At 42.2% G+C, this 23,491-nt stretch overlaps 1 protein-coding gene across 6 annotated transcripts in view; it reads right to left on the bottom strand.

Moving 5' to 3' along the window:
- The window catches only part of SLC24A3 (solute carrier family 24 member 3), a 454,104-nt gene that overhangs the window by 13,771 nt on the left and 416,842 nt on the right, over nucleotides 1-23,491 (bottom strand). For all 6 annotated transcript variants that reach the window (XM_016146148.2, XM_016146147.2, XM_016146152.2 and 3 more), the window contains 5 exons: nucleotides 22,545-22,705; nucleotides 21,562-21,832; nucleotides 14,733-14,899; nucleotides 11,802-11,916; nucleotides 10,605-10,717 (listed from right to left, as the gene is read on the bottom strand). In XM_016146148.2, the coding sequence (XP_016001634.2) occupies nucleotides 10,605-10,717; nucleotides 11,802-11,916; nucleotides 14,733-14,899; nucleotides 21,562-21,832; nucleotides 22,545-22,705 (827 nt within the window). The remainder of the gene's footprint in view (nucleotides 1-10,604; nucleotides 10,718-11,801; nucleotides 11,917-14,732; nucleotides 14,900-21,561; nucleotides 21,833-22,544; nucleotides 22,706-23,491) is intronic.

The following is a 23,491-nucleotide window of genomic DNA, read 5'->3' as shown; positions in this document are numbered from 1 at the left end:
ACATATGTTGCACATCGCTTTGCATTTTCAGATTTGGGTAATTTGAACATTTGTGTGGGTGTAGGTTCCAAATGGATGTGCCTAGCCTTGAATGTATGTTGTAAAATACCACTGGGTGGGAATCTCTTTCCTTGAACAGTTAAATGAGGTGAAAAAGTGAACAAGCATACAGAAAGGAAGCACTTTAATGGTAGCTGGTGCCCAAGTCCATTCCTTTCTAGTGAGTTCTCACAAACACAGTGTTGTGTAAATGAAAGGGGGCAACTTAGTAGACCCGACAAACCCAGGGGGCTACCTGGCAGTCTTGATAAGCTGTGACCAAAAGTAAGCACCCAGTATGGTCTGATTATAAATTCCTAACTGGGCAGGTCATGGATGGTAGTCATGTCCCAGGCCTGTAGCTTTCTTAGCAAAGGTCAGTCTTTACCTAAAGTGAGCCCTGTCCATTGTTTATATGCATCTAGGATAACACATTACTTTGAAATGTCAGAGTAATATTCTTTTTCAGACCCCTCAAAGGCACAACTATTGGCACCAGAGCACAAGACCACCGGAGCTGACCACAAAACCCCTCATTGTTATCTTGTTCCCTGCATATTATCTCTATGGCTATAAATGTTAATTTTTAACTATTCTGTACCCACCAATGTAAAAGAAGTATGTATTCTTCCATTTTGCTTTTTACCCAATCCTAGACGTTTCCTCACTTTGCATTCTCCTACTTCCTTAATCTATGACCAATGGATTCCATGTAACCTTCTTTACGTTTTCTCCCTTGATTTCAAACATATAAAATGAGCTACAAAAATGTCATTCTCTGGAGCATTTTCTCCATTTGTCGAGATCTTGCTTCCAGGCATGTCCTCAAAATTTGGGCTCCAATATTCTTACAAAATATTTTTATAGATTTTGCCCTTCTTTCATTGACAGTTGCACTGAATTTTAGTGGCAACTCTATGAGGTAAGTAGAATCGATTTTGTTTTCCTATGTAAAGATATATCATCTGAGGCTCAGAAGAAGTTAGCCACTGTACAGAAGTGCCAGCGGTATCCATTGCTCCCTGTTGAGCCTTCCCAACTCCCAGTGCACAGACACAGCTCTGCCATAGCCATGACCATCATCAAACGATAACAGAAGTCGCTTTGCCCAGAGGATTCCCTGAAACTCTGCCTCCTCCAACTTGTGGCCTCACCCAAGCCACATCTAGGTGTATCCTCAGTGAGTAAGGTGCTCCTTGGTGAGCAGTGCCTAGACTACCACACTGGAGGCAGCTGGCCTTGGTTTCCGGTATGACCTTTTGAAGCAACTGTAAGCACAGCATTTGTGGATTGTTTGCTGAATCTTAACAGGTGGTCCCAGAGGGGCACAGGTTTGGCCTGCAGCTGAACCCCTCTCAGGATTGTGCCACTAGACACCTACTTCACAGATCCATACTAATCAACTGGGAGACTTAGGAACATTGCTTAGGACATAGAAACAGACATGGAAAGGCAGCCAAAATTAGAAGACAAAGTAGTAGAAACCATATGAGAGAACAGAATAGAGATTCAGGAATAATGGAGTCAAGTAATCTAATAGGTACAAAGTTCAAAACACTGGTTATAAAGATGCTTGGTGAACCTTTGGGAAGTGTGGATAAATTCAGTGAGGACTTCAACAAAGAGATAAAAAAAAAAAACATAAAGATGGCAATGGAAATTACAAAAGGGAGCCAGTCTGAAATGAAGAACACATTATATGAGATGAGAAGTATATTAAATAGAATAAACAAAGGAACGAACAAAGTCAATAAAGAAAAGGATCAAATGCCCTACCTAGAGGACAGGAAAACCAAGGACACTCAATCATATAGGCAAGAAAAAAGATACCGAGACTATAAAAATAATTTAAGGAGCATATGGGACACTATTAAGGCTCTAAATATTTGTCTGATCGGTATAACTGAAGAAAATTAAGATGTTGAACAGCTGTTTGAAGAAATAATGATGGAAAACTTCCCTAACCTGGTGAAGGAAATGGACATAAAACCCCAGGAAGCTCAGAGAATTCCAAAAATCAGGGATCCAAAGAAGTCCACACCAAGACACATCATATTTAAAATGCCAAGGGTTAAATACAAAGAAAGAATATTAAATGCAGTAAGAGAAAAACAAATAAAAAGAAACTATTCAGGACTGAAGGGCTTGGCAAAAATATTCAACAGGATGAAGACCCAGGATATACAACCAAGAATAATTTATCCAGCAAAGCTTTTGTTTAGAGTGGAAGGACAGATAAAGAGCTTCCCAGAAAAAAATAAGCTAAAGGAATTTATTACCACCAAGCTAGTATTACAGGAAATGTTGGAGGGACTTCTTTGAGAAGAAAAAAACATGTATTAAAAACAAGAATAAAGAAGGGTTACAACTACATTCCTATCAATAAGTACTTTAAATAGAAAAGAATTAAATGCTCCAACCAAAAGATAGAGTAGCTGAAAGGATAAGAAAACAAGACCCCTACATATGAAGAGGAAGGGGATGGAAAAAGATATTGCTTTGATGGAACTAGAAGGTATTTAAGTCAGGCAAAGATAAACACTAAATGATTTCACTTATATGTGGAATCTAAGGAATAAAAAGAACAAGCTAATCAAAAACAGACTCACAAATACATTGGACAATTTGGTGTCAGATGGAGGGGAAAGGGGTTTGGGGGGCTATGAGAATAGAGTGAAGGGTAAAGAAGTACAAATTAGTAGCTGATGGATGGTCACGGGGATGGGGAGCACGGCATAGGGACTGCAGTTAGCATTAATATGTTGGCTAAGTGGAGGGTCAGGGGAAGGAGGGTGCAATTGTTTTATGAACTATAGAAATGTCTAACCAATGTACTGTATATTTGAAACTAAAAAAAATATTTAAAAAATAGAAAAAAAACATGTATTAAAAACAAGAATAAAGAAGGGTTACAACTACATTCCTTTATATCTCATCACTTATGAAATTTCAAGGCTTTTAGGAGCTCTGTGTTAGAAACTGCGATGAAGACCAAATATATATTTCTTATTACAAATCACATCACACAAGGCCAGGAAGCTAGCAAAGAATGAAGTCTATACTTAGAGTTGGGCTTCAGACTGTAACTCTAGACTTTTCCTTGCTCTCTGCAGGGAACAGGGAAAAGGCCAGGGTCCTCTTCACCTCTTAAGAACCCTTAGAAGTGGCATCTGGACCTTCCAAGCCTATCATTTCTGTGTGAGCCCTCAATGAATTTTAAGAACCATAGACACTAGTGTAGCAGATGCCATTGGGACCCCACCTGCACCCTATCTCCCCTACCATTTTGGTGAGGTCAGCTGCCTCCTAACAGCCAACGCCAGTGTCTGTGACTGAGAGCTTTTTCCTGAACCATCTAAGTGCCAAGCTGCCCTCCACCAATAACTCTCTGGGGGTGGATGTATAAAGACCCCAGCTCCCTTTCCCCTCAGATGGGCTCATTCTGGGATAGTGGTTGCACCATTTCCCAGAGCTGCCCTAGGACTCAGCTCCAGCTGCTCACAGCAGTAACCAGAGTCCTAACATGCCTGCCCTCGGATGCCTTCTCTTCCTGTTTCACCTCCCCACTCTCCTTCTTACAGTAAAAGGAACCATTCCCTTTCTAACACCCTTCATTCCTTCCATTACTGTGGCTCGCAATGTCCTTTACCACATGGCCTCTGTTCCTAGTTTCATTCCTGCCACTTCCCATCACTCACACCTTACCTCTAGTTACAGAAACTGCCCTCAGTGTATGAAACTTTCTCATATCTTGGCCTCCTTCAGGCTGTTCCTTCTGCTTGGAAAAAGTCCTCTCACTCTCTTTACCGGGATGGCTCTAATATCTCAGATGCTCAGAAGTGTCACTTCCTCACAAGCATTCCAGGTCCCTTAACCCCTGCCACAAAATGCCACGCACTGCCACAACTCCTGCACGAGCCCTCAGGAAAGCACACATCACACTTTGTTTTGGAATTACTTGCGTAACTGTCTCCTTCCAGAGGCTGTAGTTTCGTGAGCACAGAAAGGTGTCTGTCTTGCTCACAGCTGCACCCCTAACAACTGTTACCAGCTTTGCGCAGAGTAAGTGTTCAATTAATGTTTGATCAGAGAAAAGAATGAACTATGCAGAAGGCGTGGGGTGAGGATGTTTCTGATTACTTCTTCTTTTTACCTCTGTGGATTCTGCAGTCAGGTTGGAGAACTTGGAAAAAGAAAAAGACTTTTTCTCCTCATTATTTCTTGGATTTCTTTTGCATTTCTCAGCTCAAGCTCAGAAATCTGAGTTTTGCCCTGGCTTCCTGGAGCCTGCTGGGTGACTTTCTTAGTTCCGTTGAGCATGTGAAACAGAAGCTCATCGCCAAAATGAAACAAGAAGTGTTCATTTTCCAAACTTTGACTTTTAGAAATATATATATATATATTTTGGGGGCATTTAAATAGCTAGCTGGCTTCTGAGAAAGCCAAAAGTATTAAGAAATGTCAAAATCTGTAAAACTGCATTCATTCCTTGCTGTCAAATGTCTGAACCTAATACCATGTGCAAAACAGCTGTCTCAATAATTATGACTTGGAAATCTCATCTAGTCAAGATGGAAAAAATTGTTTCAGAATTGTCAGCAAGTCCCTTGAGAGGGCAGGAGAGGCCATTAAACCCACACAGGGTTCCTAGTTCTGATGAAGACAGATGTCATGGAGTTATAGCCATGCCCCTGAATGTCTTGGGAATGAAGCCTCTCTCCTGGGAAGAGCTGTTGGTGGAGAAGAGGGAAGACAAAAATGCATGTGGCAAATAAGCCCCTAAGTTTGCTTTTCCACGAACTTTGAACTATTTTTCCAAGTAACTCTGCATCTTGGTATGAGGTTACACAGTGATACCCCAAAATGTGGCTCGGCATGGGGGGCTGACCACTAGAGGGCCCAGTGAGAGCCAGGGAGAGGACTCAGGGACTGAATAAACAGGTAATCATCAGGGAAGAATCCAGAACAGTTCTTCCATCCTTCAGTCAGAAACCCATTGCAGACACATCACATACCACAGCCTCGGGCAGCAAGGATTTTAGCTGCCGCTGTGTTTGTGGGGCTTTTTAGAATAGGAATCTAGGGGTCAGGAGGTCTCTTCTCTTCCTGGTTTTTCTCTCTTTACATATAGTCGAAGAGCTCACTTCAGCTTTAATAAGCAGCCACTGTCCTCTCTTCTAGCAAGACTCAAACTCAGGGACCGTTCCACCTGAGTGATGACCCTCATGCCCCTGTGTATGCCGGCTGTGGTGTCATGATTTCCTTTTGGCAATAATGCCCTCCCTCCTGCTTTGGTCTCTGGGGCTTGGAGAAAAAAATCTCACTGTCTTCCAGGCTTTGGCTTCCTGATCTGCACAAGGGAGTTTAGACAGCAATGCAGTTGAGTGAAACCTGCGAGACCCATGCCTCTCTCTCACTATAGCCCACCTCACCCCTGCTCACCTCACCCCTACTCTCCTCACCCTTGCCCACCTCACTCTGGCATTTCTGCCATGGTGGTCTTCCTTCCACTCTCAGACACAGCCAACCTCAGTGTCTTTGTATTTGCAGTCCCCTCTTTCTAGAATGTTCCTCCACCTTCCACAAACCCACCCTTTGTCAATTACCACTTGGCACAGAAACTACCTCCTTGTCCATTGAATCTAGAGTGACATGCAGTTCCCTTCAACCCCCTCTCTCTATCACATCATTGTTTTCATAACACTTTTGTTCTCCAAAGTCGGTGTACTCCTCCTGTATTCATCACTCATGGGTTGTGTGTCTTTCCTAACCTGATGAACGCCCTATGAGGGAGCGTCTAGTCCACCTTGCTTACTCTGTATTTCTGGTGCCTCCCCAAGTTCTGGGCACACAGTAGCTGCACAATAACCACTGGTTGAAGAAATTATCCTTGCCTTGTTTAGCTTCTGTCAGGATTAGATAAGACCATGTTTGCATGGTGTCCTTAGCATGCCTGGTGCATAGTAGGTACTCAGTGAATGTTAAGCTCTTCTTGTTGCTGTTTTGTTTGTCCCCTGCTCTTTTCTCTGGTGAGCCTATTCCTTCATTCTGCTCTGCTCACACACCTTCCTCCCCACGTGAGGTGAGGCTGATGGGAAACAGGATACATTGATGCATTCATCTATCCACCCAACAATTATTTATTTGTTGAGCACATTCTAGGTACCAGGCACTGTGCTAGGCACAGAGAAAACAATAAATGCATAACACCAACACAGTTTCTGCCCTCTGGGAGATCATCTCTCTAGGGGCAAGGGAAAGCTTTGATGGGAGTCGCTGAAAAACACTGCGTGATAACTGACTCAAGTTTAGGAGATCACAGTTGATATCCAAGTTGACACCTAAAGAATAAGCTTGAGAAAGACAATGGGAGCCCCTGGTAGGGGCCCCTTTACACCCTCTGTGAGGTGGTCTGGTTCCAGAGGGCCATTGTCTTGGACCCACAGCTTCCAAGAAAAACAAATAATACAGCTTTGTTGGCCCACATACTGGGCCACTAGTTTGGTCTAACATTACTAGGCAAAGAGGTAATCTGTACAAGTAAATTAAAGTCCCAGAAAATTAAAGTCCACCTCTCTACATGCCAGCACCTTAACTGTTTTCGATAAAAATATTTTATTCTTAACTTTTTCTTGCTGACTCTGAATCACCACCACAAATATAAATTATTTAACCAGGATAAAATATGGTCAAGCACCCAGGAGCTACTTATATATGAGGAATTACTCACCCCTACAATTGAGGAAATTAAATTTACCCTCTATTTAAATAAGTAAAATGTTCTGCTATGTTCAAGATGGTCACGAGTACAGTGCAGATGGCAAAAGTGAAGTGGACAAGTCTTTACACTCAGACTCCAGAAGCATAGAGAAGATGTGGGAATATAACTGTCAGACTAGGTAGGATAGAGAACGGGGCCCACAGGACATGGGGAAGAGATTGCAGGATGGGCAGCATGAGGTTGCTTTGGGGCATGATGTAAAAGGATTAGAAAAGTTAGGCCTGTGGGCAGAATTTAAGGTGTTCTGTTCATGGGATTTCCCCCTTAGCTGAATGCTCTCTCAATCAGAGAGATGAAACAATTTGGGTAAAATTAGCAAAAAATAGCATTTTAAAGACTGCCGCTTAGGACCCCCCCTCCCCCATTCAGCTCACCTGTCTGTCTTTTCTGGCTTTTTGCCCATTTACATTTTAGTTCTGACTCAGTTGGGATGAAAACTTTTCCTGATAGTGAAGGTAATCACTATTTAGGAAATACAGGATTCTAGAATATACAACTTTAATTGAAATATAATCATGAACTTCCTAATAGTTCCTAAGTTGTAAACATTACTGAAAAAGAAGTTAACTAGAATTTTTCCCTTAGAATTGTTATACTTCAAAATAAAATCTCCTTTTTAACAAATGGTACTGAAATATGTGGATATCCACATGCAAAAGACTGAAGCTGGACCTACCTCACATCATATATAAAATGAAATCTTGAGTTCCATGGGCTTCATAAACTATTTATAGATTATATTATTGAATTTCTCCTTTCAAAAGAGTCTTACATTGGATGTTTGTATCCCTGGAATAACATGAAGATCCCTCTAGCACTGGTTACAGCAATGGCAGCATTTGGATAACTTAATGTGACACATCTTTTTCTAGTCTTTCCAACCAAAAGTCTCCCCCAAAAGCACTCTCCTGTATGCCATGGTTGTTGATCATAAACAAGAAGTGGCCTTTTCTTCTGCATTTTCCCTTTCTCTTCAAGGATCACTTCAAGGCAATCACAGGATTAGATGTATTCTTTGTACAATTCCAGCAGAATTACCAGAGTGACCCCATTATGTCATTTACAGATGGAAAATATGAATTTGGGCCAAACATCTAATAGGGCCTGAATTTCTGTCTTCATGATGTCACCCTGTCACTAGAGTTTGGGACCCGAAAATGGTATGTTTTCATGGCTGTGGGTGTTACTAATATAAAAATTTTGTTTAATTTTCTGTCATCTGAAGAGAGTTGGGAGAGGCCGAAAGGAGGACAGACCATTAGAGGATTGCTGATGGCAGACAATGTGCCTATTCGAGTTGGAATTTCAGGCCTGATATCCATGTTTTGTCAGGAAGATTTCAAAGCTGATTAGAGAAATTGGTTTACTTCCAGGATGAGTTCTGAGTTTTGTTTTTGAAAGTTTTTGATTTTACCTTCCACGATTATACTGATTATACCATGTAATCTTGGTAAAGAAAAAATACACATACTGAATCTTAGGGACATTGGAGTGTTTTGGATCTCTTGCTCCTGCCTGTTCATCTCTCCCTGGAGAAAGTCAATGTGGTAAAAATCTGTTATTCACGGATTGATTTTCTGGATTATTTAGACTGTAGCTTCTTTTCATCTTTTTGCTGCCTACTTTTTAGCCACCGGAGAAGATAAAAAGGAGTTGAAATTCACATAGGTCTGAATTTTACTTCTTCATGGCTTGATAAGAGGTAGGTGAGAAGGTGAAACAGAGGAATAAACCAGGTGGATTGTTGATGAACTTGACAGACCCACGCTTACTTCTGCGAGCTGGGTGAAGGGGCGAAGGAGTCAGGCAGAATCTGGGGTCCAATGAAGATGGGCTATAAAGGTGGATCGAAAAGTGAAACGAGAGACAGACTTACATTTAGAAAAGCTAGAACACTTGGAGGAAGAGATGAGGCACCAAAGATCATGTACGAGCTCTGATGAAATTTCTCGACCAATAGGTAACTTCACATGAACAAAAAACATATGGCCTTTCTGTATAGATTTCAATTTCATCAGGTCAGGGCCCAGGGCAGGCTGACCCAAGATGTCCCACAATGCATACTGATTATTTTGAATTAAAGTTACTTAAGAATCTGCCTGTGCAAGCAGAAAACCCTGACACCCTTTCCCCTCTAGAAGCAGAGATAATGCTGCAGGTGATGGGTGCCCTTCCTGCTCCTGAGGGCTGAGAGACAACCTCATCACAGAGTTAAAAAAATTCCAAGTCCAAAGCTTGTATAAACCAATGTTGTAACACCTTTACTAATTAACTGCCCAAGCCCAAACCTTGCTTAGGTTTCTTCCTAATCAGCACTAACTTTCTTTGTCCTGTCAATTGCTCACAGATTCATTGTCTCTTTGACTAAAACGCATAGAAAGGTGCTTGGTTTGATCATTTTTCTGAGCCTCATTTTATGATCCGAGTATCATATTATGATTCTCCTGTGCACACATACTAAATTATTTTTTCCTCTTAATCTAATCTTGTGTCAATTTTATTATTTTTCACTAGTTTAGCCAGAAGAACTAAAGAAGGGTATTCCCCTCCCTGACAATTTCAACCAGCTGGATACAATTTACCTAGCTGAAATAACCATTAATCAAACAACTTTGAAGACAGCTATCATTTGATAAAATGAGCTACAGTATTTTCTGTAGAATATGCAATTACTTACAACATATAGATAGACTAAAGTCATGCCCAGCAACACAGGCAGAGAAGCATCCAGCACTGGGTTGGGTGTAAAAACTTCAGAGACAAAATATTATTTTCTTTCAGATACAGGAAGAAATCTGTAATTGCAGTTTTCTTCCTCAGTCTTCGGACAGTGTCTAGGGCAGAAGTGTCCACTAGCAGAGGGTGAACATTTGGGCAAGTTGGGAAAGAGCATTGAAGTCTACCTGGACTGCATAACCACTTAAAGCCATAGTCAGCCTAACCTCAAGAGACAGCGTGAAGGCCACCACAGGAGGGTCTGATAGTACTAGATCCCTGGCAGAGAGGACATCTTGTATTTTGTGTCCCTTCCTTCTTGAATAAAAATATTTTGTATGTGAAACGAATACACTAGAGCAAGGGTTGGCAAATAATGGCCCCTGGGCCAAACCTGGCCCACCATCTTTTTTTACATAGCCCATGAGTTAAGAATGATTTCGGGGTGTTAAATACATGGTGACATAAGGAAATCCAACTTTGGGTGGCAAACACATAATGCAATATACATTTGACATTATTGATTTGTTCACTTGAAACCTGTACAATTTCATTACCCAATATTACCCCAATGATTTTAATAAAACTTAAAAGTAATTCAATCCAAGGAAAAAAGAATGGTTTTTACATTTTTAAGTGATAGAAAAGAAATGAAAAAAAAATACTATATCATGACATGTGGAAATTATATGAAATTCAAATTTCAGTTTCTATTAATATAGTTCTATTTAAACAGCCACACTCATTCATTCTGTATCGTCTATGGTGGTCCAGGCCACAATAGCATGGCTGAATAGATGTGACAGAGACTGTCTGGCCCAGAAAACCTAAGGTATTACTGATTACTGGCCCTTTAGAGAAAAAGTTTTCCAACCCTGCTCCTGCATCCTGAATGCGTCCATGACCCCGACTTTGGGAGGACTTTGATGGGGAGAATTTGTTTCCTCCTCAATATTAGTATTTCCATACCTTTTTGCCTTGAGATAAAGTCACAGGGGGCCAAGGCCACCAATCACAGAGTCCGTGTTGCCCTGAATTTAAAGAAAAGCCATGGAGCAAAACCACTTACATAGGATCCATAATCCACAGCCAAGGTCTGCAGGGCCCAGGGAAGACCGAGGCCAATGAGGATGTCAAACACATTGCTCCCAATGGAGTTGGACACAGCCATGTCCCCCATGCCTGCAAGGACAAGAGGGCACTCGAGTGAGGGAGGAGATCCCAGGGGAATGCAGGGGCCCCATGAGGGACTCTTCCAAGCCTTTGGTCTGACAGCGGGAGGCCAGCTGGCAGAGCTGCATGCTTACGTATTTGCTTCTCTGCCAACTCATCACTATAGAATGATACCGATGGTAAAATACATAGTCAATACAAGAGAATATGTATTATCAATAGAATATAATAAAATACACATTCTTTGAACTGTTGACCTTCAGTTCAAATATGATCACTGTTTTATAAAGTGGCTCACGATCTCACCAACATTTTAGTATCATCACCCACCTGTTCTATATTCAATTCTTCTTCTAAATAATTGAGCGATATTAAGAAAAAAATGTATTTAGTAGAACTCTGTGAAGATTCGTAGAGGACACTGTACGCAGTGTTATAGCTACACATTTTGTTTGCTGAAAACAAAGCCCCTCTAGCACAAATCAGGCATATATTTAAATTAGAGTGGGTGCTGGAAAAGCGCATGGACACCCAGGGGGAGACATCTGTAGAGGGTAAACTGTGAGCTTGGTTTTAAGGAGAGAAGGGTCTGTCACACGCTGAAGAGTGACCTCTGGCAACTGCCACCTTGAAGGGTACTGCAGCTGGGTAAACTTTAGGTTATAGGGTCTGTCCTCCCTAAGCCTCAGTTTCCTTATCCATAAAATGGGTATATGACTGTCCCTAACTCGCAGAGTTGTCATTTAAGTTAAATAAGATTATATGCCTAAATTGCTTTGCCTTGTATGTGGCACTCAGCAAAGGTTAGCTATCACTGTAGTTATTACTTTTAATAATAGAAGAATGGTAAATGTGACCACAAAAAGGGGGTGTGGGTGCCACCTAGAAAACATCTCCGCCTTTCTTAAGCACCTTCTGGCTTGTTTTCCTGACCTTCTGATGCGAAGAAGCCTATTTACTAACATGAAACTGAAGTTTCCGATTGCTCACTCCAAGCCAGAATCTGATGTCCTGGTAATTGCCACACGGATCCCTTCACTCCCAAAGGAAGGCCTGCTTCCTTTTCCCATACCCATAGCAAGGGAGACCCCACCTTGTCTAGCCACGATGAGGCTGGCCATGCAGTCGGGGACACTGGTTCCTGCTGCCAAGAAGGTGATTCCCATGATGACGTCAGGAATCCCCAGTGTGTAGCCAATGATTGTGACCTGGAAGAAGCAGGAAGAGGTGGTGAGCTGAGGGCTGATACTAGTGCTACCTGCCCAAGAAGGACCAAGAAGCAGAAAAGGCTGCAATCTGGGCAGTCTTGTCAGGAGGCAACATCTGCTCTCTGTATCAGGACAAAGTGCAAAGAACTTCTAGTGCAGCAGACTGGGGTTGCAGGTCAGGGGACCACATACAGTTATGGAGCCCATGTTTTCTAATCAGTGATTGATTCCTTTTACTTTTTCTTTTCAGGTGAGGCAGGTGTCTTGAGAGAGCAAAAATAGAGTTTTGGGGAAAAGGCAATATTGGGACAGAATGTTTAAACTTAGAATGGTCCTGGGAAACCCAAATACATGGCTGCCATTCTGTAGTGGGAATTTGAGCTTCCAACACCCAAGCTGCATTGTGGGAATTTACAAGGATTGGAAGGGGGCTGGATTCACACTTTCCAGTCTTGTAGGAAAAGCCACAAGTAGCAGATTCCTTTGAAGCTTGCTAACATCATCTTTGTCAACGTCATCTTCTGTACAATATTTCTTATGTTTATTTAGTACTTAGGCATTGTGCTCAGTGATATTCATGGGTATTAACTTATTTACTTCTCATAACAACCCTACCTGTAAGAGCTATTATTAGCTCCATTCTTCAGATAAGGAAACAGGCATTGCCCAAGGCACACCTGCTAGTAATGCAAAAGGGGATATTCTGGCCTGGCAGGCAGGCTCACTTGCCTCTGTCTACATGGGAGGGGTTCAGGTAGAGGGTGGAAACAGGTGATACCCAGACAGTGTTTCCATTACGTAAATAAGCTCATTCTTGCCCCTTAATTTGCAGATAGGAAAAATGAGAGGAAGACAGCTGGTGAGACATCTTGATGGGAGTAGGGGCGCAAAAGAGAGGTGAGTGGGAAAGAGACCGTGTCCTTGTATGTTGGCCTAAGGAAAGGATAACTCGCAGGACCTGAGATGAACTAGTCATTTTAGGATACCACTTGACCTTCTTGCTTTCTATAAAGTTACAAGAAATGCAAACCACATGTTGTAGGTAGTGCAATCCCCTCACAGTTCCTCTCAGGTCAGCAACTGAGTGGGACTCCTAAACATGACTTCCTCCAAAGGTCGCGGTTGCTCCTTCCCCATTCAAAGGTTTCGGGGAGTTAGTTAGATCCATTGAGACGCCTGGCTCATCCCCCTTTCAAACCAGAATGAATGCACCTTATATCCGTTCAGCGCTGAACTGAAATTGGGGTGGCCCGGGGATCTCTGCCTTCCGCTCTCCAGGGAGGAAAGTGAGTTGTGGATGCACGCTAATTTTCTGTTTGTTGTTCTGAGGAGCCTTTTGAGAAACAGAGCTACAAGAATCCTGGCCAAACCTTGTTTTCCTTTCTAACCCTCAGCTGGGTCCCTGCAGGAATCTGGTTTGGCTGGCTGGGGCTTGGCCTGGAAAGGAGCTGCTGTTTTGATGCTTGTGGTTGAGTCTGGAGTTTTGGGGACCCAATTCCCCAGTTGGCTGTGCCAGGCCTTATGCTTCCCTGTTTTCTCCCCACTCCCGCTATTTCTCAGGACTTTTTAGAACCTCCACCAGAGCGGAAGGAAGCAAACAGAAGGAGGGTAAACCTCAGGTCAGCGGGTGAGTTTGCCTATTTGTGGACTTGAGAGAAAACTATCAAGCACCTGGAGGTCAAGGACACCAACGCTAGTTCCCAAACCTGGAACAGAGACGAAACCCAGTGAATATGTCGAATAAAAATGTTAATGAATACAGAATACAGGAGAAACCCATGGCTATAAGATTTGGATTGCAAAAATAATTATCTGTTGCTCGGCGATGTCGAAAGCAAGAGATAATTGTGAGTTAATTGTGTCAAGTTTACAGATTTGTTATTACCTCTAAAATAATCTTTTCATAATCTTTTTTTAGCTCTTGAGTTTAATTTCCCTGAATTTACATATCGCATTTCCGTCTAACACTCAAGCAAGATTAATTTAGATTTACATAATTTTGTCATGGCTTTTAATTTCTGCCCAACTCCAGTTCTAATGAATTAGATTTACTCTACAGTTAAAAAGTACAGTCATACATGAGCAGTGCATTTTGGACAGCTGCATTTCCTAAAACGGTGTTGGGCACGAAGCTCTTCTGGCTCTACAATCAAGGCTAGTCCCTGAATCATTATTTTAGCTTCAGAAGGGACCCTTGACCTGGTTGAAGAAACTGAGACTGAGATAGGGAAAGTGACTCTGATAGATGGAATTATCACTCCCCAATTCCTCATACTTCCTCCATGCCCTCTGCCTGGTGACTCTGTTGTTTTTCCCACTGGAGCAGGTAGAGTATATTTCTCTCACTACACTGATGTCATGAATGGCCAATCGAAAGTAGGTAGAAGTCACAGCCAAGGCCCGAGGAGGAACCTTGTGTTTCCATTTGCCCTTATGCATTCCAATGATCTACCATGAGAAGACCATTCCCCAGGCAGCCACTCGTCTCAGAAAATGGGAAAACACATGAAGTAGACATAAACCCTACCTGCTGCTTGAATCAAATGTAACCGTGCTATGGCCCAAAGCAGAACTGCTCAGCCAGTGCCTGCTGAGATTAGTCCAACCACAGTCAACCTGCAGACATGTGAGCAGGAGAGTAAATGCTTATGATTTTAAACCACTGAGTTTAGGGGTTGTTTGTTATGCAGCTTATTCCTGCAATAGCTGACTGATACAGCTTCTAGGCCAAAATCCCGACCCATTTCCCCAGCTGGTTGAGTGTATTTTTCTCTCCAAAGAGATCTAGCACTGCTGTGGGGTCCTCATGCTCTTACCATCCACACCATCATGTAGGAGAAGGCTGCGATCCACAGCGTGGAGGAAGCGAATGTCACCATAAACCATTTTTCCCAGCGGGGCTTGTTGCAGTTGGGTACAGTGAAGTATAAGACAAAACTCAGAGGCCAGGTGAACGCCCATTTCACTGTTTCCAGTTTGCCAGCTGGTAAAATAAATAAGACAAAAAAAAAAAATCAGCTTCATTTCTCTCTTCTACCAGCCCTCTGAACTGCTTTCCCTAGACATTTACATTTTAACTGATGGCCTGTGAAGTAAACTTATATGTTGCTCTTTTTCTGAAAGACTCAAATGGTGTTCCACACCAACAAAACCTGCCATATAAAACCAAGCAGAATAAAAAAGATTATCCTCTGCCTACCTGCTAGTTAGGGCTCCAAAATGACAGGATGAATCACTTCTGTGTAATGCAAAGCCTGAGTGATGGCTTGACAAATGGATCCAGGTGGAAAATGATTAGAAAAATTCTCAGGACACAAAGGGGTGGGATGGGGGAAGTATCTGTGTGTGGGGTTGTGGTGGTGGGGGAGGGAGCTAGGAAGACCACCAGTCTGCCTCAGTTACATTCTTCCCATGGATAGGTAGGTCACTACAGCTTTCCAGATCATATGGTGTCAGTGGTCACAGCGCCATTTGGTGGAATTGCTCAGCATCGTCAACCAATGTGCTGAAATCCTGAAAGATGACTTGAAAGCTCTCAAAGTTGTCAAAACACTGCTTGAGTGTTTGTATCCCAAGGTGATATGGATTTGCAAATTAATAATTGCTTTCTGGTTCTCTAACTACTTTCTGCCATGGATAAGATGGTGAATCTGTCAGTGATGACTTGACCCTACCATCTCTGTGCTGCCTGAGTGCTATGATTCAGAGACACCTATAAATGCTTATTTTGGTGACTATATGATTATGAGTTCTTTGTTGCCTCAGATATGAACAACATATTAGTTTTTCTTTGGCTTTTATTATCATCCTGCTTAAGTGCTAACTCACCTCTGGAAAGATATATGCATACGCAAAGATAGTCCCTTCTTCAATCAAGATCCCCACCTTTCAATAACTTCCCCGTGCCTCTTTCTCATCAACCTCCCACTGCTACCACTGTAGATTAAATTTTTCTGTCTCCAACTTCAAATAAATGAAATGATATGGTATGTTTTTAAGTCTACTTTCTTTCATTCAACATAATTTTTTTTGCAATTCATTCATATGCAGTTCATTTCTTTTAATTGCTTTGGAGTGCGCCATCCTGTAACTACACCAGTTTGTTTTTCCATTCTCCTGTGGATGGGAATTTGGGTTGTTGCCAGTTTTCAGGTATTATTACAATTCTTGTACAAGTCTTTGTGTGACATGTTTTCATTTCTTCTGGGCAAAGACCCAGGAGTAGAATTGCTGAGTCACAGGCTGGGTGTTTATTTAACTTTATAAGAAACTGCCAGTTTTTTTAAAATGATTGTACCATTTTATATTCCCACCAGAGTTAAGAAGATATTTTTTTAATTACATTTTGAATAGTGATTAATGAAATGTTTAACAAATTCATTTCACAAGTTTATACCAGTAACCAGCACTTATTTCATTATATCTCTTACCAGTTTCTGAATAGTTGCCTAAAACTGCAGAGTAAAGTTACACATTACTTTGGCTCCCTGGTCTTCCTCAGATGGCAATGCAGGGTGGTCACTAGGGGGAGAGTGGGGCTTGTTTATCAGACAGTGCTGGGCCAGTGCCTGCTATCTGAGTTGAGAGTTTATTTACTTAAATTCCCTAAGCCTCAGTTTCTTTATCTGTAAAATGTGGACACAGCAACACTAAGATCACAGAGTAGTTGGGAGAAATATATGAGATATTAGGACAGGGATGGGATAATATAGGTTTGCAAGTTGGTGGAGTCAGAATATTCAGAATCACTCTTGACTCTCCCCATTCTTCCATCTCCCACCAACCCTGGAGACCTGCCCAGGGCGCACTCAATCCATGTGCACATACCCTCTCCCTGGCCCAGATCCTCCATCCATTACCTGGCTGAAGACTTGGCTTCTTAAGGGGACTCGCTGCTCCTACGTTCGCTATACCTCCATCTGTTCTCCACCAGGAGCCAGAGGGAGAGTCTCAAAAAGCAAACTGTTCTAGAACCTTCTACTGGCCTCTACTGCCCTCAGAGTAAAACCATATCTCTGCACCATGGCCCAAAAGGCCCTAACTGATTTGGCTCTCGTCTGCCACTCTCTCTACTTGTGCACTCTCTTGCCTCGGCCGTCTTTCTGTCCTCAGATACTCTAAGACTCTTTCTGCCTCAGCGCCTTTGCACTTGCAGTTCCATCTGCCTGTGTCTTCCCATGGCTGAATAGACCAGGTCATGCAGATCACCTCACAGCTCAAACATCACCTGACCCCTAAGATCACCCAATCTAAATAAGACCTCCAACCTACCTCACTCCCTTCTTTCCCATCATCGACATTTATTTCCTTCATAGCAAATGTTTTCTGTCTAAAATTATCAGATTTATTTGTTTCCTTACTAATTTTCAGTTGCCTCCAAGCTAGAATATAACCTGTATAAGAATGAGTATTTTTTCTAGTTCATTCACCATTCTGTTTTAAATGTCACAAATAGCTCAGGACATATATCACATGCTCACTCATTATATATTAATAACATTATCAGTAATAACATTACTATGACCAATTTAATCAGATGGACAAAAGGACATAATGTTTTTTTAGAATCTAAAAATATCCCATTTACAAGTGCAGAATAAAGGAAAAAGTCAAATTATTAAGAAAGAGAAAGTCTATCTTTTCCTATTAGCAGCTATGCATCTTGCTAGATTTAAGGTTTGGAGAGGGTAAAGTGAATGATACTGTGAGACTGTGTTTAACTGGATTACAGAGCAAGAAGACTGTCAGAGTTGTTTTGTGAGGGGTTTTCAAATGCCGCAGAATGTAGAATATGGCCAGATCTTTGGATCCCAAATGCATCCTGTAATTCTGCACATTTCTAAATCCTGCCACGTGGTAGCAAGTCACTTATCCATTTGAGGCTCTGGGCATCCCTTCACTGGCCATCCAGTCTTCCAGATGCCCTTACAGGGAGAGAGAGAGACTTGGTTTGGTTTAAAATATACACCTGACCAGAGTTACAAAGAAACACATGAATGAGAGAGAAATGACTTCAATTTGGCTATTTGTCATTTTTCAGAAAATAAAGAACAATGAAGTCAAAACTTATGACTGCAAGAGCTTAGAAAATATTAATTAGGTAAAGTTGCAAACAGTGTTAGCACCAATGAATTTTGAGTTTTTTGTGTTAGTTGAAAAAATTCTGACTTCACATTGGGAGGACATTATATCTTGAAAACAGTTTTTACTGTCATTAAAAATGATACAGATGCTTTCTTTGAGTTACAGTTCCATTGTAACACCAATGAAAAGAAATTCAATGAGTATCATTTGGAATATGCCTTTAAATATAATACCATATAACTCCTTGAACAAACCAAGTGATGCAGAAATGTGCTTCTTCAATTATTTTGAGCAGGAGTATTCAGATAAGGATCATTCACATTCATCTAGTCTAAATTTTCATTTTTGAACAAAGGGGTAAAAATCATTTGCTTTTCCTTTTTGAGTCAACAGTATTTCTGGACATTTTCCCATCTTTTGTTCCGTCGCCATTGCTGTGTGGTTTAAACAGAGTCCCTGGAGAAAGGTTTGTTCATTAATTTGACAAATATTCACTGAATGCCCACTATGCCCCTAAGTGCCGGCACTACCCCAGGTGCTGCAGATATAGCAGCAAGTTAAGAAAACAAAACTCCCTGCACATGAACCTGATGTATCACCGATGATGTGATTTCTTGAAAGTCATCCAGCAAATGGGAGATGAAGCAGGAGATGTGAGCCGGGGACTCTGAGCACTAGGGTATTCTTTTGAACATGACTGGCTTTAAAAAGCAAAAGACTTATTCCCAAGTCACATTCCTTATCAAGCTTTTAGGAAGCTTAATTCTATTGGATAAAGTCATTGCTCAATATTTTAAACCTAGAACTAAATATATACATTTGTTCTAATTATATAGGCAATAAAAATGTACCCTATTTTAAAATGGAAAATACAGAGAAAAGAAAAAATAATTCCACCTAGGATAAATATACTTTGGTGTCTTTATTTTCAGTCTTTTTTTCTATGGAAGTGTGTTGACCTACATACACATGTAAATGTTTTTCTTTCTGTCAGTCAACAGTATGGCTTTCTTCACACAAGAAATAAGAATATATGTACAATTTATACATATGTAAAAATATATATGTATACTATGCTTGATGAATATAAAATATATGTAAGTAACCTACACATATATGATATGCACATATAACACAAGTATGTTAATATATGTGTATATGCCATGTAATAGATGATGTATTAAATATGTATAAAATATGTATAAATATATGTATATTAATGGACAAGAAAGTAAATATATAATATATAAACATGTTATATGTATAGATTATATCAATCATACATGTGTACACAGTATATATATATATGCACACCTATGTTCATGTGTGTACACATATAGATGTGCACATATATTCTCATATTTACATACTCACATACTTATTTATTAATTATATCAGCTATAGTCAAATCCTAGAACGAAGAAAGACCTGACGCTGGGTGATAGAAACACAGGAAGTCCAGGCGCTTGCAGGATTAACACAAGAGGGAAAAATGTCTTGATAGTGTGGACAGACCTTTTTTAGGACAAAAGAATTTAGGGTGAGGGAGCCTATGCAGGGCTCAAGGGACTGTCCTCCTTGCTCCTCGAGTGCCCTCTGCTGGCCTGAGGCGCCCTGCAGCCTGCTCCCCGCAGCTAGAAGGCCCGCATGCCTGAGGGAGGGCTGGCCCCGCCCCGCCCGCCCCGCCCCGCCCCGCCCCCGAAGCGGAAGATCCTGAGTCCTGGAAAGGGGTTTCTCAGCAGCTGGTGGAGGAAAACAGAGGGTCAAAATTGGACAAGTCCATCTCCATTTCAGAGGCGAAATCTGGTCCGAAGAACCGTGAAGATGGCTGGTGTGACACCAGACCTTGAGCCCCTCGTCACCCCTGGTGTCGCCCCCCTACCAGCAGCATTGTTGTCACCTGGAGCTAGTGAGAAGCGCAGAATCTTGCGGCTCATCTGGACCTCCTGTATCAGAACCTGCATTTCATCAAGGAAGCCCAGGTGAGGGGGGCTGGCCTACAGCCAGCAAGGAAACAGGACTCAGCCATGCGATCACAAGGAACCGACTTCTGCCAGCAACTTGGATATGCTTGGAAATGGTTTGCCCAGGTCCTCTGGAAAGAACTAACCCCCCTGCCCACATCTCCATTAACGGCCTATGAGTCTCTGGAAACCCAGCCAGAGTATGCTGGACTTCTGACCTACAGAACTGGGAGCTGTTCAATAAGTGTTTTAAGCTGCTAAACGTGTTGAGCAGAGAGAGAAAATGAACACAAGAGTTTACACGGGAGGAATGAAGTGTCTGGTCATTTAATCCTTAAAATGTTTTTATCCTGGCTGATAGGAAAGAGAGTTCCCAAGAAATGCAGTGTCTAGTGGCAAAATGAATAAAGAACTGACATACTCTTTTCTATCGAGATTACCTGCTAACGAGTAAGGATTTAATCAGGAGTTTGACGTATAGGAGTCTGAGTGATGTTTTCTAGTTAGTTTTGGTAAGCATTTGACCAGGTTGAGATCTTAGGAGCCCTGAGGGGGCCCAGGAACAGTTCTGTTCTGAGTTTTACTTGCTGTCTCCTGGACACAAAAAAGGAACACAGAGAGACCTTGCATCCGAAAATAAAACATGACTCTGACTGACACTCTGTCCCACTGTTAAACAGTTTTTAAAGTGGCTCAAATAGTCCTTCCTGTAAATTAACAGTCCTCCTGTAAATTCATACTTCCTGGAGAAGTTTCACATATTAAGCCTCACTCTTGACAGTGAATGTGACTTAGACCAGTGCACTCTCTCCTGAAACAATCAGAAATTTCTGGAAGGGCTAGCAAATAGGTAGATATCTTTGGATATGGTCTACCTGCTCCACTAATGCGTGGGGTAGGGGACAAGGTCACTGGAATGGCCAAGCCTTTTTTGGAGGCAGCAGTCAGGAGAGAAGGACACCACCCTGGTGTCTGGGGTTCTGAAAGGCCTTGCTCCTCCCTTTCAAAATACCAGGGAGAGTCCCTCAGCTACCCCACCATGTGTGCTCTGGCTGAGGCTGGAGGCTTTTGGCCCAGGTCTGCATCTCCTTTGGTGCTCACCCTGGAAACAGCAGGTCCTGAGATAGGAGGGACCTGATGGCGGTGAGGGGCAGAAAGTGAGAAGAAAAACGAAGGTCACCTGGGAGGGCTGCACATGTCACTCAGGGCTGGTCTTGGCAGGAGAACCCCTGCCAACTGTAAGGGAATGGGTGAGGTGCCTCTACCCAGGATCACCAAACTACTTTGGCTGACACAAGTCAGGTGCATTTCCTCCTTAGCACCAAAAAGTCCTGCGAAGCAGCTAAGAGAGGACCTTCCTCCACAAAATTGCACATGTGGTCAAAGAGCTCACATTTCAACCAATGAACACGTGTCGCCCTGTTGATCATCTATGGACCGTCTATGACAGTCTTGCCCATTGTAAATATTAATGTAAGTATTTCTATGTTCAGATACTGCTTTGAATTGAATTCCAGATAGATCATCAATATCAAGAGTATCTACTCAGTGGCCTCAAAATAGTTCCCAACCCCAGCCCAGACGTAGGACCTCTTACAGGGGGGGTCGAATGGTGTGTACGGTCCTTCATCCTCCTCCTCATCGTCCTCTTCCTCCTCATCATTCTCGTTGTTCTCATTGTCCTCATTCTCATTTTCTGTCTCGTTGCCAGCCTCAGCAACAGCATCGTCCCTCCGAGTCCCGTTCACACGCCTGTCTGGGGCACTGCTGGGCCCTGTCCCATTCTCCACGGTGTGTTTAATTGGGATTTTGATGGCCACCTCAGATTCTCCATTGGTGTAAGCCCTGCTGTTTATCAGTCTTTGTCTCTGGAAAGAGAAAGGCACAGTCTTACCACAGTCAGGGGGACAGTAAATCCTACACTCGAAACACCAGCTATTGAGATCTTTCCCAGGCTGCTTCCAGGACATCCTGTAGTCAAGTCTTAAGGGATTCCTCAAAGTAATAACCAACTTAAACAACCTCCTTCTTGGAGAAAGGATTAACCTTTTACGATCCACTGGAACTTGCAAATCTCTTCAGAGGAAAAATCCTGTGTCATAGATGCGCACTTCTTTTCTATCACAGTTCTTGATTCTCTGTGCACCACGGTGTTATCTTTTTTCTTAAGATTGTAAGAATCCCTTGGTCCATATGTGAGAAAGCCACACAAATGGATCAATATGGCTGCCATTCCAAGGAAAGGAATACACAAGTAATCTTGATTTAGCGACTACTTCAGTGTAAGTTTATGCCAGAGAGCTTTATTCAAATAGAAGATGAAAAAACAGGTAGGTAGAAGGGGACGGGAAAGTTTTTCTATGTAACTGGGAGCAGGACTATGTCCCTCAACATGTGGAGAGAAGAGCAAGGACCAGGATGCATAGCTGGCCCAGTGAGCAATGAAGTTGGAAAATGGCTGAGGGAAATAGTGTTAAATGTTGGGTTAGGTGCTTCTATTTTCAGACCAGGAAACTTTCACCCTTTCCCAAACTTTCCCACCCCTGTCCAGTGGCAAATAGACTGCGTTTTCCAAGATACCTCATTGATCAACATGCGACTGGCCATGGAGAGTCGAGTCTTGGGGGGAAAGTGGCTGGTGATCATGATTCGAAGGCCAGCCTCAGAGAAAGAAAGCTGGTGTGGGTAGGCTGACAGCAGCTCGTCTACCATGATCACTGACGCTTTGCGGTGGAAATTGGCTAGGGAAATTAAAAACATAAAATAAAAATAATGTTGAGGTTAGGAGCAGGACAGAGATTTTCATTCAGGCTTCCTATCCTTTCTTTCTCTTTCTCCCTCCCTTCTTCCATTTCTTCCTTCCTTCCTTCCTTCCTTCCTTCCTTCCTTCCTTCCTTCCTTCCTTCCTTCCTTCTTTCCATTCACCTATCTATCCTTCCAACCACCCATCCATCCCCTCACCCTCAAACCATCCATTCATCCATCTGTTCTCCCATATTCCCTCCCTCCCCCATTCTTCCCTCTTTCCTCCCATCCGCTCATTTATCCATCCGTCCACCCACTTAACTCACCTACTCTTTCATCCATCCATTCAATCATCTATCCTCTCATCTACCCTTTTATTCTTCTATCCATCCATACAACCATCCATCAATCCATTCATTTGCCCATCTGTCCATCTCTTCACCCATCCAGGAGAGTTTCAGTAAGCAAAATTTGGAGGAGTCAATATGCTTTTTGTGGGGCTCATCGATAGCTCTTTTGAAATGACTTGAAACAATTTAAGCATCATTAACTGACATAGAAAGAATGAGTGATAACATAAGAGAATTCCTGCTTGTTCTGAAAGGATTCTTTTCCCACCACTCAGATCTGGAGCATAGAAAAAATCCCAATAATCTTTAGTAATGTTTTATGCCCTTCGAATGTCAAGAATGTTCATATCAGGTTGCTAAAAGTTGTAGAATTGCCTGTAGCATCAAGTGGAAGACATGGTAGGGCGACATGCATGTTGTTGCAGCCCAGCC

The sequence above is a fragment of the Rousettus aegyptiacus genome, unplaced genomic scaffold, assembly GCF_014176215.1.
Source record: "Rousettus aegyptiacus isolate mRouAeg1 unplaced genomic scaffold, mRouAeg1.p scaffold_m13_p_12, whole genome shotgun sequence".
In the NCBI taxonomy this organism is placed as follows: Eukaryota; Metazoa; Chordata; class Mammalia; order Chiroptera; family Pteropodidae; genus Rousettus; species Rousettus aegyptiacus.
Note: the sequence above shows the minus strand (reverse complement) of the source record. Positions and strands in the feature narration are given on the sequence as shown.